The 13,184-nt window shown below is 40.1% G+C and overlaps 2 protein-coding genes across 3 annotated transcripts; both read right to left on the minus strand.

Annotated features, from left to right (window-relative positions):
* Positions 1 to 1,484: 1,484 nt before the first annotated feature.
* On the minus strand, positions 1,485 to 3,599 carry LOC135719143 (zinc transporter ZIP3-like). The gene is made up of 3 exons (XM_065241713.2): positions 3,444 to 3,599; positions 2,722 to 3,052; positions 1,485 to 2,515 (listed from the first exon to the last, which is right to left on the minus strand). The coding sequence occupies exons 2-3, from the start codon at positions 2,926 to 2,928 to the stop codon at positions 1,775 to 1,777; spliced, it is 948 nt and encodes a 315-aa protein (XP_065097785.1). The 5' UTR covers positions 2,929 to 3,052; positions 3,444 to 3,599; the 3' UTR covers positions 1,485 to 1,774.
* Positions 3,600 to 3,706: 107 nt separating this feature from the next.
* Positions 3,707 to 10,951, minus strand: sgta (small glutamine rich tetratricopeptide repeat co-chaperone alpha). 2 transcript variants are annotated; one of them, XM_065241712.1, is made up of 12 exons: positions 10,865 to 10,951; positions 10,160 to 10,306; positions 9,971 to 10,074; positions 9,803 to 9,890; positions 9,615 to 9,714; positions 9,418 to 9,522; positions 6,309 to 6,450; positions 6,168 to 6,230; positions 6,048 to 6,085; positions 5,771 to 5,938; positions 4,329 to 4,469; positions 3,707 to 4,196 (listed from the first exon to the last, which is right to left on the minus strand). In XM_065241712.1, exons 2-11 carry the CDS (start codon positions 10,257 to 10,259, stop codon positions 4,358 to 4,360), a joined length of 1,020 nt encoding a protein of 339 aa, XP_065097784.1. In that variant the 5' UTR covers positions 10,260 to 10,306; positions 10,865 to 10,951; the 3' UTR covers positions 3,707 to 4,196; positions 4,329 to 4,357. The 2 variants fall into 2 exon arrangements, with proteins under 2 accessions (XP_065097784.1, XP_065097783.1); XM_065241711.1 differs by having other exon boundaries at positions 4,323 to 4,469.
* Between the last annotated feature and the right edge of the window lie 2,233 nt (positions 10,952 to 13,184).

A 13,184-nucleotide genomic window follows, 5' to 3' on the forward strand; every position in this document is an offset into this window, starting at 1 on the left:
TGAAAATAAAAACGACACAAAATTCCTTCATTTTCTTTTGACGGTTTTAGAAAAATTTGAACACTGGAAAGGCTATCAAAGATTTCACTGATATTGATCATTCATTGTCAAGCATAAAAATGTCATAAAAAAAAAACATTTCAGTCAATAAGTGGTGGCTCTATTAAGAAAAGGAAATGACAACATTCATTAACAGTCAAAGTTTGTTAAATAAATTTCCTGAGGTTCGCTGTGGTTAATTTCAGTATCATAGTTTCATAAATGTATGGACTTTCCAGTAATTCATTTCACTTATTTATGGGGGCTTAGCATGGTTTATTTGAATGAAATTGTACTACAAATATTGTAAACTGAGACCAGTATCTTAATAAAAATCTAAGATGGCAACACAAAACATAACATATAGCCTCAATGAACAAATAATCAAACTGAATTAAAATTATAAGTGCAAGAGTGCACAACACCATCTATTAAGTAACCCACAAAACACAAGCCTTTGAAACACAATAAAGGCCCAACTCCAAACCTTATGATCCAAAAAAGCAGTCAAACTACTACATGTAGTGTAAAGGAAGAGTCCTTTAGTACTGAAGCTCTTCTTGAGATTCAACTCAAAATTCGGATAGTTTTACAGAATTTAGGGAACTCCACAGTGAAGTGAGTTTTCAGCGGTTCTCAGATCTGTATACAACTGTTGGGTTCTTACAGAGAAATTCTCAATGTCAAAAACAATCACCTCCATGGTACTTGACAGCATCTTTTTAGATTCATCCATCCTCTCCCAAAGCAAATCATTCAAAACAGAAAATCTTTCATTGCAAGAAATTAAAATAAATAAATATTTACTAAAATGAACCACACAAATGACATTTGCATAAAATGGGGTTAAAATGGAGTGGCAACAAGTTCTGAGTCATAAGAAACATATCTTAACGTCAGATACTTTCAGAGACAATCCGTCCTCTACTGCAGTTTAAAGGGACATTCCACTTTTTTTGAAAATATGCTCATTTTCCAGCTCCCCTAGAGTTAAACATTTGATTTTTACCATTTTGGAATCCATTCAGCTGATCTCCGGGTCTGGGGCTAGCACTTTTAGCATAGCTTAGCATAATCCATTGAATCTGATTAGACCATTAGCATTGCGCTAAAAATAACCAAAGTTTCAATATTTTTCCTATTTAAAACTTGACTCTTTTGTAGTTACTAAGACTGACTGAAAATTAAAAGCTGTGATTTTCTAGGCAGATATGGCTAGGAACTATACTCTCATTCTTGCAAAATAATCAAGGACTTTGCTGCCATAACATAGCTGCAGCAGGCGTAGTGATATTACACAGTGCTATCTGCCTAGAAAATCACAACTTTTAACTTCCATCGGTCTTGTAACTACAGAAGAGTCAAGTTTTTAACAGGAAAAATATCGAAACTCTTTAGTTATATTTTAGCACAATGCTAATGGTCTAATCAGATCCCATGGATTGTGCTAAGCTATGCTAAAAGTGGTAGCGCCAGACCCGGAGATCAGCTGAATTGATTACAAAACAGTAAAAATCAAATGTTTAACTCAAGGGGAGCTGGTAAAGGAGCATATTTAAAAAAAAGGAATGTCCCTTTAAATCATAATATGGATTCATTCTGTTATCCAAAATAAATGTTAATCTTTACCAGAAGACATTTTGGATCTGATAAAACAATATAAATTCCCAGTGTGAGACAGAGAGAGAGAGATAAAGTTTGGAAATAAATAATAAAAAAGACTTTCAAAGTCCATTCACCATTTGATAAAGACAAGCCCAGCTAGCACACCATAACCCACAACCAGAAACAGGACCTTCAGCAGCCTGTCATGTTTATCCTCCAGCTCTCGAGAAAGAATCTCAAAAAACGTAATGAAAAGGAAAGTACCGGCTGCCATTCCCTGCAGCACTACAGAGACGATACTACCTGCCAAGTTCTGGGCCGTGTCAATGGCCATCCCGATCCCGATGCCCAGAGGGATCATAAGACTCACTGTCAGGCCCAGCTTAACGGCATCCCTTAAGGGCACTCCTGCCTTTGCTACGCTAACCCCCAGAGCCACGGCAGCCAAAGTCTCATGGATGGCCACTCCAATGAAGAGGCTTCCGAGCTTAGCGCCATCTTCCTGGAGGCCCAGCGCGAGCCCCTCAAAGACCGAGTGAGCAGAAAGCGCCAGCACCAGGCTGGCTAATCTTAACGGTCCGGCACGCGTCAGCTCTGAGGGGCTGAAGTGTCCGTGTTGATGAGAATGATGGTGGTGGGCTCCGGCCGAAGCCCGAGGGGTGGCAATGAATGGAGTATCATACTCTGAGTCGCTCCCCGCCTCCGAGCCCCCAGCGTTAAACGTCTCCATGTCGATGAACGATGGCTTCTCCTTGCGGAAAGTAAGCACGGCTTGTTCAACAAACACTGTGAGGAAAAAGCCAAGCATCATCATCGTCTCTGCCAGCGGGTAGTCGGTGGTGACTTTTAGCGATTTTAAGACTTCCTCTACCTGAATGCAAACAAAGAGGAAATGTGAGACTCTTTAAAGGGCACCTATTATGCAAAATCCACCTTTACAACGTGTTTGGACATAAATGTGTGTGTACACAACCATAATAGGTGTCCTTTAAACCTTTGGGAATTTATTAATAGTAACTGTGTATATATATACAAACACAATATTAAGGTCTTAACCAAACTATTTTCAAAACTTACCTTATCTCTTACTGCTGGTAAAAGAGCATTAAAGCAGGTGGCCAGGAATACACCTCCTCCAAATGAATTGCTGAATGCAACCACTCTTCTGTACCTTGTAACTTTATCAAACTCTGTCTGCATCATCCTCACGGGGATGAGGATCCCACCTAACATAAGGGCAAAGATCCCCAACAGGCACAGTATTTTGGCTACAGCTATCTCCATGGTGAGTCGTCGGGCTCTGATCCCAGTTCAGAAAACCATGTGTATCTGAAAGAAACACTGAAACATATCTGCACCCCTTCGTCCTCTCTGAAGGCAGTGTGATGTTAGATGATGTGCAACATCCCTGCAAGAGGTCATTGTATGTATTAAACTTAAGTTTCATATTTACACGTGTAACGTTATTGATACACACTTGTCTGTATGCTAACATCGAGTATCTGTTTTTATTCGATGTTTTATATATATGTAATGCATATATAAAATAATAATACAATTTATTTTGTTTCAAACATCAATATTGATTCAATTCTGCAAAAGCTGCAACGTAGTTTTATCTTTTAATAAGAGCCATTGACGGAAATGTGTTTATTAGCTCAAATGCTAAGCTAGCACATCAAACGCACGTATATGCAAACACAACTCTGCATATAAATGCGCGTTTCTAAAGCGTTATTAAACAATAAAACATTAGTCTAATTAGAAATAAAGTTGATACAGATATTAAAACATTTTACCCGTGTTTGTGTCGATACTTCCTGCAGCTGATGCGACTGTTCAATGTGCGCGTGTCAAAACCACACGAGCTCCCTACATAGACAGCAGCACTACACAAACGCGCCCTTTATTACCACAATACCGGATAGATATTGTTTGTTTTAAGCCAAATTCCTGTAACATCCTATTACACATTAAAATTCAATCAAACCAACAGTGAAAAACACATCGACTGCCTTTAATTCAAAAGCATCACGGTTATGTAAATGAATGGCAATTTAAACAAGTCTCAGTTGTTTAATAGTTGCAGGCATATGCATAAACATGAAACTTAAATGAACAGAGGTACATATTAAGTCCTATTTGAAATTTGACATTTAATTGTCAATGTTGAGATTGCACACGTTCCTCATCTCTCGGTTTCAGCCGGACAGGTGAATCACTGAGGTGTTACCAGAGCAAATCTGCATATATGTCCATGTAGCAGTGATTCGGTTACAATCAAAATCCAAGTGGAGCATTATTTAGAAATATCGTGTTAACCCAGTGTGATATTTCAGTACATTTGATCAGACATCTGTCCAGAGCTCATGTTAAGATGCGTAAATGTGTGCTGATGACATCTCCCAACAGGTGGGGCGACGGGGGGCAGTGGGCACACATGCAGTTTTTATTGTTATGAATAAACTGTCTTATCCCTGGAAACGTAGGAACAAGGTATATCTTAAAAAATAAAAAGTAGCCCATCTTCCAAAGGTCCAACAAGTCAAATCCTAAGGAAAATAAGAAAGAAGATGTGTTAAATTCCAAACTAATATTCTGTATCTTATAACTGTACTGGCTCTTTACTACTGCAAAAAAGGCATTGTATTACATATTGTATTTGTTTAAACGTTTACTTGTACTGGATGATGTGTGGTACCACTAGGAGTGGTCAGGGTTCCTCGCTGCCAGCGCTACTTGGAGGTCGACTGCGCATTTGGCTCCTTAGCTGCTCAATAAGCTCTGGGTTCTGCTGTTGCATTTGTTGTGCGAACTGTTGACCGCTGCCAAATGACAGGAAAACAGCAATAAAACCTCCAGCTCATAGACAGTATAATTAATTTGTTTTTCTGCAACACTCAAAACACTTTACATATGAAAGGGGGATTCTTCTCAACCACCACCAATGTGCAGCATCCAACTGGATGATGTGACGGCAGCAATATTGCAGAGGAATGCCCAACACACACACAAACGCTTATTAGTAGAGTGGAGACATTGATATACCCAATTAGTATATGAGGGAATGATTAGTAGACCAATGGGCAAGTTTTGCTGTCTGTGAACATGTCAAACTAGTGATCAAAGACGGCAGATTTTAACCTAGGATTCCAGGAATATTTTAGGATTTCAAAATTTTTCTTAGACAGCTAAATCGTGGCTGAAATCTCAGTGTGCACCGGGCTTTATCTTTAGTGGGCAACCAGTCTTGGGCGACAGGGTGATACGGCTGCTGGCCATAAAAACAGATCATTATGAAAGTCTGATTGTGTAAGCCTGTAGGACACAGCAATGTATTAAAGGGATAGTTTGGCCAAAAATGATATTAAACCCATGATTTACTCACCCCCAAGCTGTCCGAGTTGCATATGTCCATCGTTTTTCAGACAAACATATTTTTGGATTTTTTTAGAAAATGTTTTAGATCTTTCAGTTGATTAAATGTAATGTTACGGGGTCCACGACCTTCAAGTCCAAAAAAAGTGCGTCCATCCTTCAAAAAATAAATCCAAACGGCTCCAGGATGATCCGCGTGGTGTTGTTGTAGAAATATCCATATTTAAAACATTATTAAATAAATACCTTCCGGTAGCGCCGCCATCAGGATGAGAGCTTACGCAGCCTACAGAGGCTACTCTGCTGCTGCTCTGTGCCCCCGCCCTTCGAATTTGTCATACGTCACTAAGAAAAGTGCGTACACTACGCTAATACTCTCTCCTGAATACAGAGGAGTCTAAGATGGCGGCGCTACCGGAAGGTATTTATTTACGTTAATAAAGTTTTAAAAATGGATATTTCTAAAACAACACCGCACGGATTACCCTCAGAAGACCTTTGTTTATCATCCTGGAGCCATTTGGATTTATTTTGTGAAGGATGGACGCACCTTTTTGGACTTGAAGGTCGTGGACCTTGTAACATTACATTTAATCAACTGAAAGATCTAAAACATTTTCTAAAATATCCGAAAATGTGTTTGTCTGAAAAACGATGGACATATGCAACTCGGACAGCTTGGGGGTGAGTAAATCATGGGTTTAATATCATTTTTGGCCAAACTATCCCTTTAAGTGGGTGTACGTACGCCTGTATGAGGCCAGAGAGATCACTGGCACCTCCTGCTCCCATTCCAGGCCCCATTCCTGCTCCTATTCCAGCTCCTACTCCAGCTCCTGGCCCTGCTCCAGCAGCTGCTGGTGGGGAGGTGGCTCCACCCATAGGACTGTAGGCACCCGACATCATACCTGACATCCTACACATACAAAGAGAAAATATTCAATACTTTAAACTTTGGGATGTCAACACAAAGATTGCTGCTCAAAAATCAAATGCATAAATGTAGCTGTTGTAATTGTACTTACAGTTGTTGTACTTGTGGGTTGGTCATTAAAGAAGATGCCTAAAGAAAGGGAAAGCGAGTAAGTACGACTGTTCCATGTTTTGCATAGCTGAACGCAAGATGATTTCTAGCTTTCGCTTACCATGTTCATAAAACCAGGATTACTCAGCAAACCTGCCAGGTCAACTCCACCCATAGCCCCTGCCTGACAAAGATAAGACTCAATCAGCTTCACTATTTTCAACATGACAAAAAATTTTATCGGGACGATTCTGTAACTTACTGGGCTGGACTGTGCCTCCTTTATTTTCTGTTCTGCTATTTGCAGGTTGACTTTGTAAGTGTCATTGTCAGGATCCAGCTCCAATGCTTTTTTGTAGTAGCTCACTGCCTCCGAATGCTTGTTTAAACTTGAAAGTGCCAGCCTTGTTAAAAAAAATAAACAATTGGAAAAAGTCAGTAGAAGTCAACACCATTTCATGCAAGATCAAGATGATTTATAAAAAGATACACGCTCTAACTTTCTACTGACATGACACTGTCTTAAAAATATTTTAGTGATAGATAACTGACCTTAAAGGTGCTCTAAGCGAATTCACGCGTTTTAGACCATAAAACATTTTTTGTTACATACAGCAAACATCTCCTCATTATCTGCTTGCTGTCTGTCCGCTGATCAAACTGTAAAAAAACGCGATCTCTGTAGACAGCCCAGGCTCTACAAACTGCAATAAAAACAAAGTGGCCAAACCTACTACCAGAAACGATAACAAAGTGTTTCAGCCAATAAACGACAAGAAGGATTTGGGGGTGGGGGTTGGGTGCGTTCATAAAAGCACGGAAGGGAGGGGGATGGGGAGGAGTTAGCTACGCTCCGTTTGTTTGAAAAAGTTCAAACATCAACAAAAAGTAATGTCACACAGATTCGCTTAGAGCGCCTTTAAACACTTAATAAATTAAAAGCTCCTTACACAATGGAGCTAAATTCGGTTGCCTCTTCACCTTTTGGTGCTTGATCCTGTACTGTACACACACAGTTTAGTAATTCATAGGCGTGATAACTGCATTCTACAACCGAATTAACTCCCACAAACAAATTTCAAATAGTTTGACAACCGGATTTACAGATATTCAGCGCATTGTATACAGAACCGAACAAATAGATGTTGATGAAGTATTTAAATGTGCATCATGGTCAGGTCTACCTTCCGTTTTACTTATGCGTGTTGCCAGATCTTGTACCAAAAACCGTCAAACAAGAAAAACCCATAATACAAAGAAATAATCCAAATTCTTTACCTTAAAAGACCATAATATCGCAACTGACACGTTTTTACTTTAATAACGGCAAAAACTTGATCGCTTCATGAGCCAAGGCCAACAACGGTTTGTGGCACAACGGTATAGATAAGCCTAAAATGCGTGGACATGGCAACACTGCCAGAGAGCGCTCTGAGAAGCAGTCTCACTCACAAACACACACATCATGCAACGCCAAGACAGTATGAAACGTTATATCGCGCACTGTAAACACAATCAAAGCTTCAAAAACACAGAAAGAACGGGACCTTTAACAAACGTGCATGTTCATAGGCACCGCTTTCTTTTTCTGTCACAACAAGAAGCAATGCTTAGGTTACTTAGCAACGACAGACGATCTGGAGTGCCTATTCTCTTTGAAAAGGAGGAAAGCGTCACGGTTTTTAGTTTGTGACATGCACACCACCGCAGGCCGCACTTCACCACTGTGGTTGTGCTGTGGTTAGGACAACCGTCACAGCCATACATGTGACATTTGTGGTCAAAACACATGACATTTGTGGTCAAAACAAGTTAGTCGTTAACTGGAATGACCTTAAACAAGTGCAATTTAATGATAAGGGACAGCTGTTTAATATATGTATTTGCATTTAAATAGAGCCGTGTTACCGCTTTCACACATTTTAAGACAACTCCTCTACCAGGGGTTCATGGGATAGTAAAGTTATCGAATGAACACTTCAGGATCTTGACGGAAGTTCTAGGTCATCCGGGTACTTTCCGCATACTGTTTTTTGCAAATACTATGAATTCGGACATACTACTCGTACTTAGGGCTGTGCCGGTTTCAGAATTGGTGATGACGGTTATGACGTGAGTCAAATGTGACGGTTCATAACATAACCGTCTGTGGGGGGCGTTTTGCTCGTTTAAATGCTTGTGGATTGACGCGAAAGTGTCATTTTACCATAAAATCATGAATGTGATGCCAAGTGTGTTTTAAACATTAATGACTTTAAGCAATTTAACAGAGAGCAATGAAATATAAAAAAAAAACACACTGTTAACAGAAGACTGCGCTGTCACTCTCTGCTCAGCATAAATGAATCCTCTCTCATCTATTTTGATAATCTTCAGAGAAACAGATTTAATTGTGTCTATATCTGTCATTACATGGACCGGAATGTGGATTAAAAAGCGTCTTGAAGAGGTTTTGCTCATAAATGCATGTAAAGTAATGTGAACTTGAGATTTTTATACTGTTATTAAACTGCAAAGTATGCGCTGCAAACGCAGCCGACAATGGCCACGCGCGGCAAACGCTCTCCACATACAGTACGCGCTGTTCAGTGCTCACACTTGCGAAGTAAACCGGCGTTTGAATAAACAAGACACTGATTAGCTACTTACTCTACGTTTATTTAAAATTAACAGCAAGACAAGCAGTGAATGTGCTTTCAGGAGAGTTAGTAGATTAGCATGGGAGGATTTGAACTTGAAAAGCGGAGTGTACTGACGCCTTTCCGCGGTTAAAACAACATTCCTTCTCATGGTCATTCATGTTTATTTGATGCTATAAATTAACTAGAAGGAAGAGATGATTTGAAAGGTGAGACTTTGTTTAATATGTTAAACCTCAAAAGTAACTGAAAAGTAACCTGGTCTGTCCTGTATGTCAGCGCGTTTTCAGTGTCTGCCCCGCTCTGTATTTTTCACTGCGTGAGAACGTGAGGGGGCGTATAACACAGACTGTTAACAACTGTTTTTAATAACTATTTAAACATTCTTTATGATAAAAATGTTTTTTAAATATGTTAATAACACGGTTTTGTCGGTTATAGAGTTCTAATGACGGTGTTCAGCTATAACCGTCGGTCTCACGGTTATATAATGACCGTCACAGCCCTACTCGTACTCGCTTCGCCTAATGCATTTCGCCTACTATAAAATATGGAAGTAGGCAGTTTCGGATGCAGCGTGAGTGTTGTTCTGTACACACATGTAACGATTATTTAGGGTATTTACTCTTGCATTTAAATGTATTTCTTTAATAAAATAAACAAAACAATGTAATGCATGTGAAAAACTATTAATCTTTGCTCAGAAAACACATTATTAATAAGGTTAATTACCCCATTCGTCCGTATGCTTTACTGTAGTTTGCATCAATTCCAATGGCGCGTTCACAATCTTGAACAGCTCCAGCATAGTTTCCCAGTTTGCTGTAAGCTGCAGCTCTAAACCCAGCAAATCAAAATAGACTAGATTAGATTAATGCATCTGTCAATTTTATCGAACACTGCAGTCAGGGTATTCAAATTGTGTATACCTGTTGCAATAGTAGACAGCATTTTGAGGATTCAGCTGAATGGCTTTAGAGTAAAACTCGACGGCTGCACTAAAGTTCTCTACTTTCATCTGATCATTGCCTGTGGAAACACATATGCTATGATCAAGAGGACCACATGAATCATCTTGAACACTTTAACCAATCCGCAGATTAGTTTTGGGTTTTACCGTCGGTTTTAAGATGTTCGGCCTCTGCTAACTGCTCCTCTGTGGGTGAATCACTGGATGAATTGGTCTTTACTTGCGACGCACCTGTCTGCAACACATAAGAAGAAACATTCCTAAACAACATGGTATAAATAGCCACACGTTCGCCATTGTAAAAACAGCTTTTACCTGTTTTGTTGCTGATGCAAATATTTCTGGTAGAGTTTGGTTGACTGCTAAGCTCTGGTCTTCCACAGAGACACCGAACGCCGTCTCCAGGCACTGGACGGCGACTAGAGAAGGGATGAATTGTGACTTTTCATTACAAAACAATAACAAAAAAATAGTACAAAAATTACTCTAGAAGTTAGATTTTACCTTCTAAGCTTTCCTGAGCATCTGATGACAGACCTCCAGATGACAGCTGATCATTGAGAAACTGGATTATAGAGAATGCGAGGCGCTTTGTGTCTGCCATTCTGTCCTGAGGCTCAAACCTCACCAAATAAAAAAAGTGAAGGAAACCTAAAACATATTAGTATTGTTATACTACATAACATGAGAAACAGTGTAACAATAGTTTCCAGTTCATGAAAACTCTCACTCTTACTTTCAGTATAAGTGCTCCAGGATGTCTCTTTCTGCTATTTACACAAATTAATGATTAATACCCATTTACACACTAACGTTACTCACACTACAAGGTTTAAGCTTTAAAAGCTAAACGACACTGTAACACAATTACAAACGAACTACCTGTAGTGTAAGCAATGCTGTGGACAAATGAGAAACTTTACAGCTGAATATTCTCAAAAGCCAACAAAAGAAGTTAATCATGACAGACAGAATATTCTAGCACATACTAGTAGCTGTTAGCTTCTGCTAACAGTGTCCATTGATTTACAACGTGTGGGCTAATTGTGTTAGCATTAGCTTCAGTTCGCTCGTCTGTGTGAACATTAAAACGCCACAAAAGACTAAGCACAGATTGAGCTGCAATTCATTCACTTACTTTACAGTTATGCGGGAGGTTACTTGGTTGTAATGAATGAATAATGTGTTATTTTCTAGGTTCACACTCACCAGTTGTCTCCACTCAATGATTTCTGAGCAGTACTGATGACGAATCGCGTGCGCGCGCAACCGCGTGCCGTAAAGCGCATGACGTCATGTTCTGGGTAAATACTCAGCTGAGGCACGCTGACAGCGCAAATAATTTGTGTCTAAAACATTTTGTGGAGTTGACTTAAATAAAATTTGTGTGCTGTTTGTATTGACAAATCCTGGCCTAAAAACGTTAACGTTGTTTGAAATATTTAAAAGTGCATAGGTTTATAGCACGTGGACCTTTCAAAATTTAGTTTACAAGTTCAAAACTAGTTGCTGTTCGTGTGTTCAAGTTGCTTGCTATGTCTTGCTAGGGTGATTTAGCTGGTTGATTGGCTTTGTTAGGGTCTATAAGATAGTTGCTCCAAAAAAACCTAGTTACCAAATATTGCTAGGGTGTTGTCAAAAGCTGCTGGTTACCGTGTGTTGCTAAGGCATTCTAGCTGGTTGCTGGGTGATAGTTAAAGGTCTATAAGCTGGATAATACCTGTAGGTTTTGCTAGAATGTTCTGGCTGGTTGTTAGCCCTATAACAAGTAATATATTCCCTGCTGAAAAAAACAGCATCAAACCAGCATGGGAATTATGCTGGTTTGATGCTTGTTTGACTGGTGGTCACCAGCATACCAGCACCAAAACACAACATATGCTGGTCCTGCTGGTATGACAAGCATGAGATACTGTTGCTAATGCTGGTTTAGCTGGTGTTCACTAGCAAACCAGCACCAATACACAACATGCTGGTCTTGTTGGTATGCTGTTTTTTTCAGCAGGGTTAAGGTCTATAAACAGGCTACCAGGTGTCACTAGGGTGTTGTAGCTGGTTGCTAGGCGATGTAAAGGTGTATAAGCTGGTTACCATGTGTTGCTAGGACCTTTGCTGGTTGCTGGGTTGTCGTTAAGGTCTAAACAGGCTACTAGGTGTTGCTAGAGCATTCTAGCAGGTTGTTAATGGGTGTTGCTAGGATGTTCTGTCTGGTTGCTATGCATTTGTTAATGTATAAGTTAGGTGTTGCTAGGATGTTATGGCTGGTTGCTAGGCATTGTCATGGTCTATAAGCTAGTTACCAAATATTGTCAGGGCGTTCTAGCTGGGTTATAGGCATTGTAAAGGTCTATAAGCTGGTTATCAGGTGTTGCTAGGTTGTTGTTGCTGGTTTACAGGTGTTGTCAAAAGTAGGGTGACCATACGTGCCATTCTACCCTGACGCATCCCGTCCAGGATTTTGTGTTTGTCTTCCGGAAGTCGTCTTTGTCGACCGCATACGTCATAGAGGATTATTATTATTAATACAGAAAAGCAACAGTTACATTTAAGGTTAGAATGAAACTACGATTGTATATCTTATGTTTTTAACTGAATGGCGTATGCGGTCAACAAATACGACTTCCGGAAGACGCACCGAAATCCTGGACGGGATGCGTCCGGGAAGAATGGCACGTATGGTCACCCTAGTCAAAAGCTGTAAGCTGATTAATATGTGTTGCTAGGGCATTCTAGCTGGTTGCTGGGTGATCGTTAAGGTCTAAGCTGGTTAATACCTATAGGTTTAGCTAGGATGTTCTGTCTGGTTGCTAGGCATTGTTAAGATTTATAAACAGGCTACCAGATGTTGCTAGGGTGGCTTTCTAGCTAGTTGCTAGGTGATGTATAGGTCTATAAGTCACTAGGTGTTGCTAGGGCGTTCTAGCTGGTAGCTGGGTGATCGTTAAGGTCTATACGCTGGTTAATACCTGTAGGTTTAGCTAGGATGTTCTGGCTGGTTTGCTAGGCATTGTTAATGTATGTAAGTTAGGTGTTGCTGGGATGTTCTGGCTGCTTGCTAGGCATTTGTTAATGTATAAGTTGGTAATTAGGTGTTGCTAGAATGTTCTGGCTGCTTGCTAGGCATTGGTAATGCATGTGTTGCTAAAATGTTTTGTGCTAAACTGTTCTGGCTGGTTGCTAGGCATAAGCTGTTTCTGAACGGACTTGCGTTCTCGTGGAGACTGGTCTTGCCAGAACACAGAACGCACTTGTGAGAATTGAGATGTACTGTATGCGTTCTTCCTGCTGGTCACCTGACCTCCCCAGATTTCAGTCTGCACGCGATGCATCCTCGATATCAAGAACTCATCCGGGTATTTTGATGCGTCCTCTGTACTTGCGTTTTTGATAATTGGAATAGGCTTTATTGGACAAACTGATTAATCCAGGTGTGCCTGACCTCAGTAGTCACAAACAAACTGATAAATCCAGGTGTGCCTGACCGCAGTAGTCACAACAACAATAATCAGACACACCTGGATTAATCAGT

The sequence above is a fragment of the Paramisgurnus dabryanus genome, chromosome 14 (assembly GCF_030506205.2).
Source record: "Paramisgurnus dabryanus chromosome 14, PD_genome_1.1, whole genome shotgun sequence".
NCBI classification, from domain to species: domain Eukaryota; kingdom Metazoa; phylum Chordata; class Actinopteri; order Cypriniformes; family Cobitidae; genus Paramisgurnus; species Paramisgurnus dabryanus.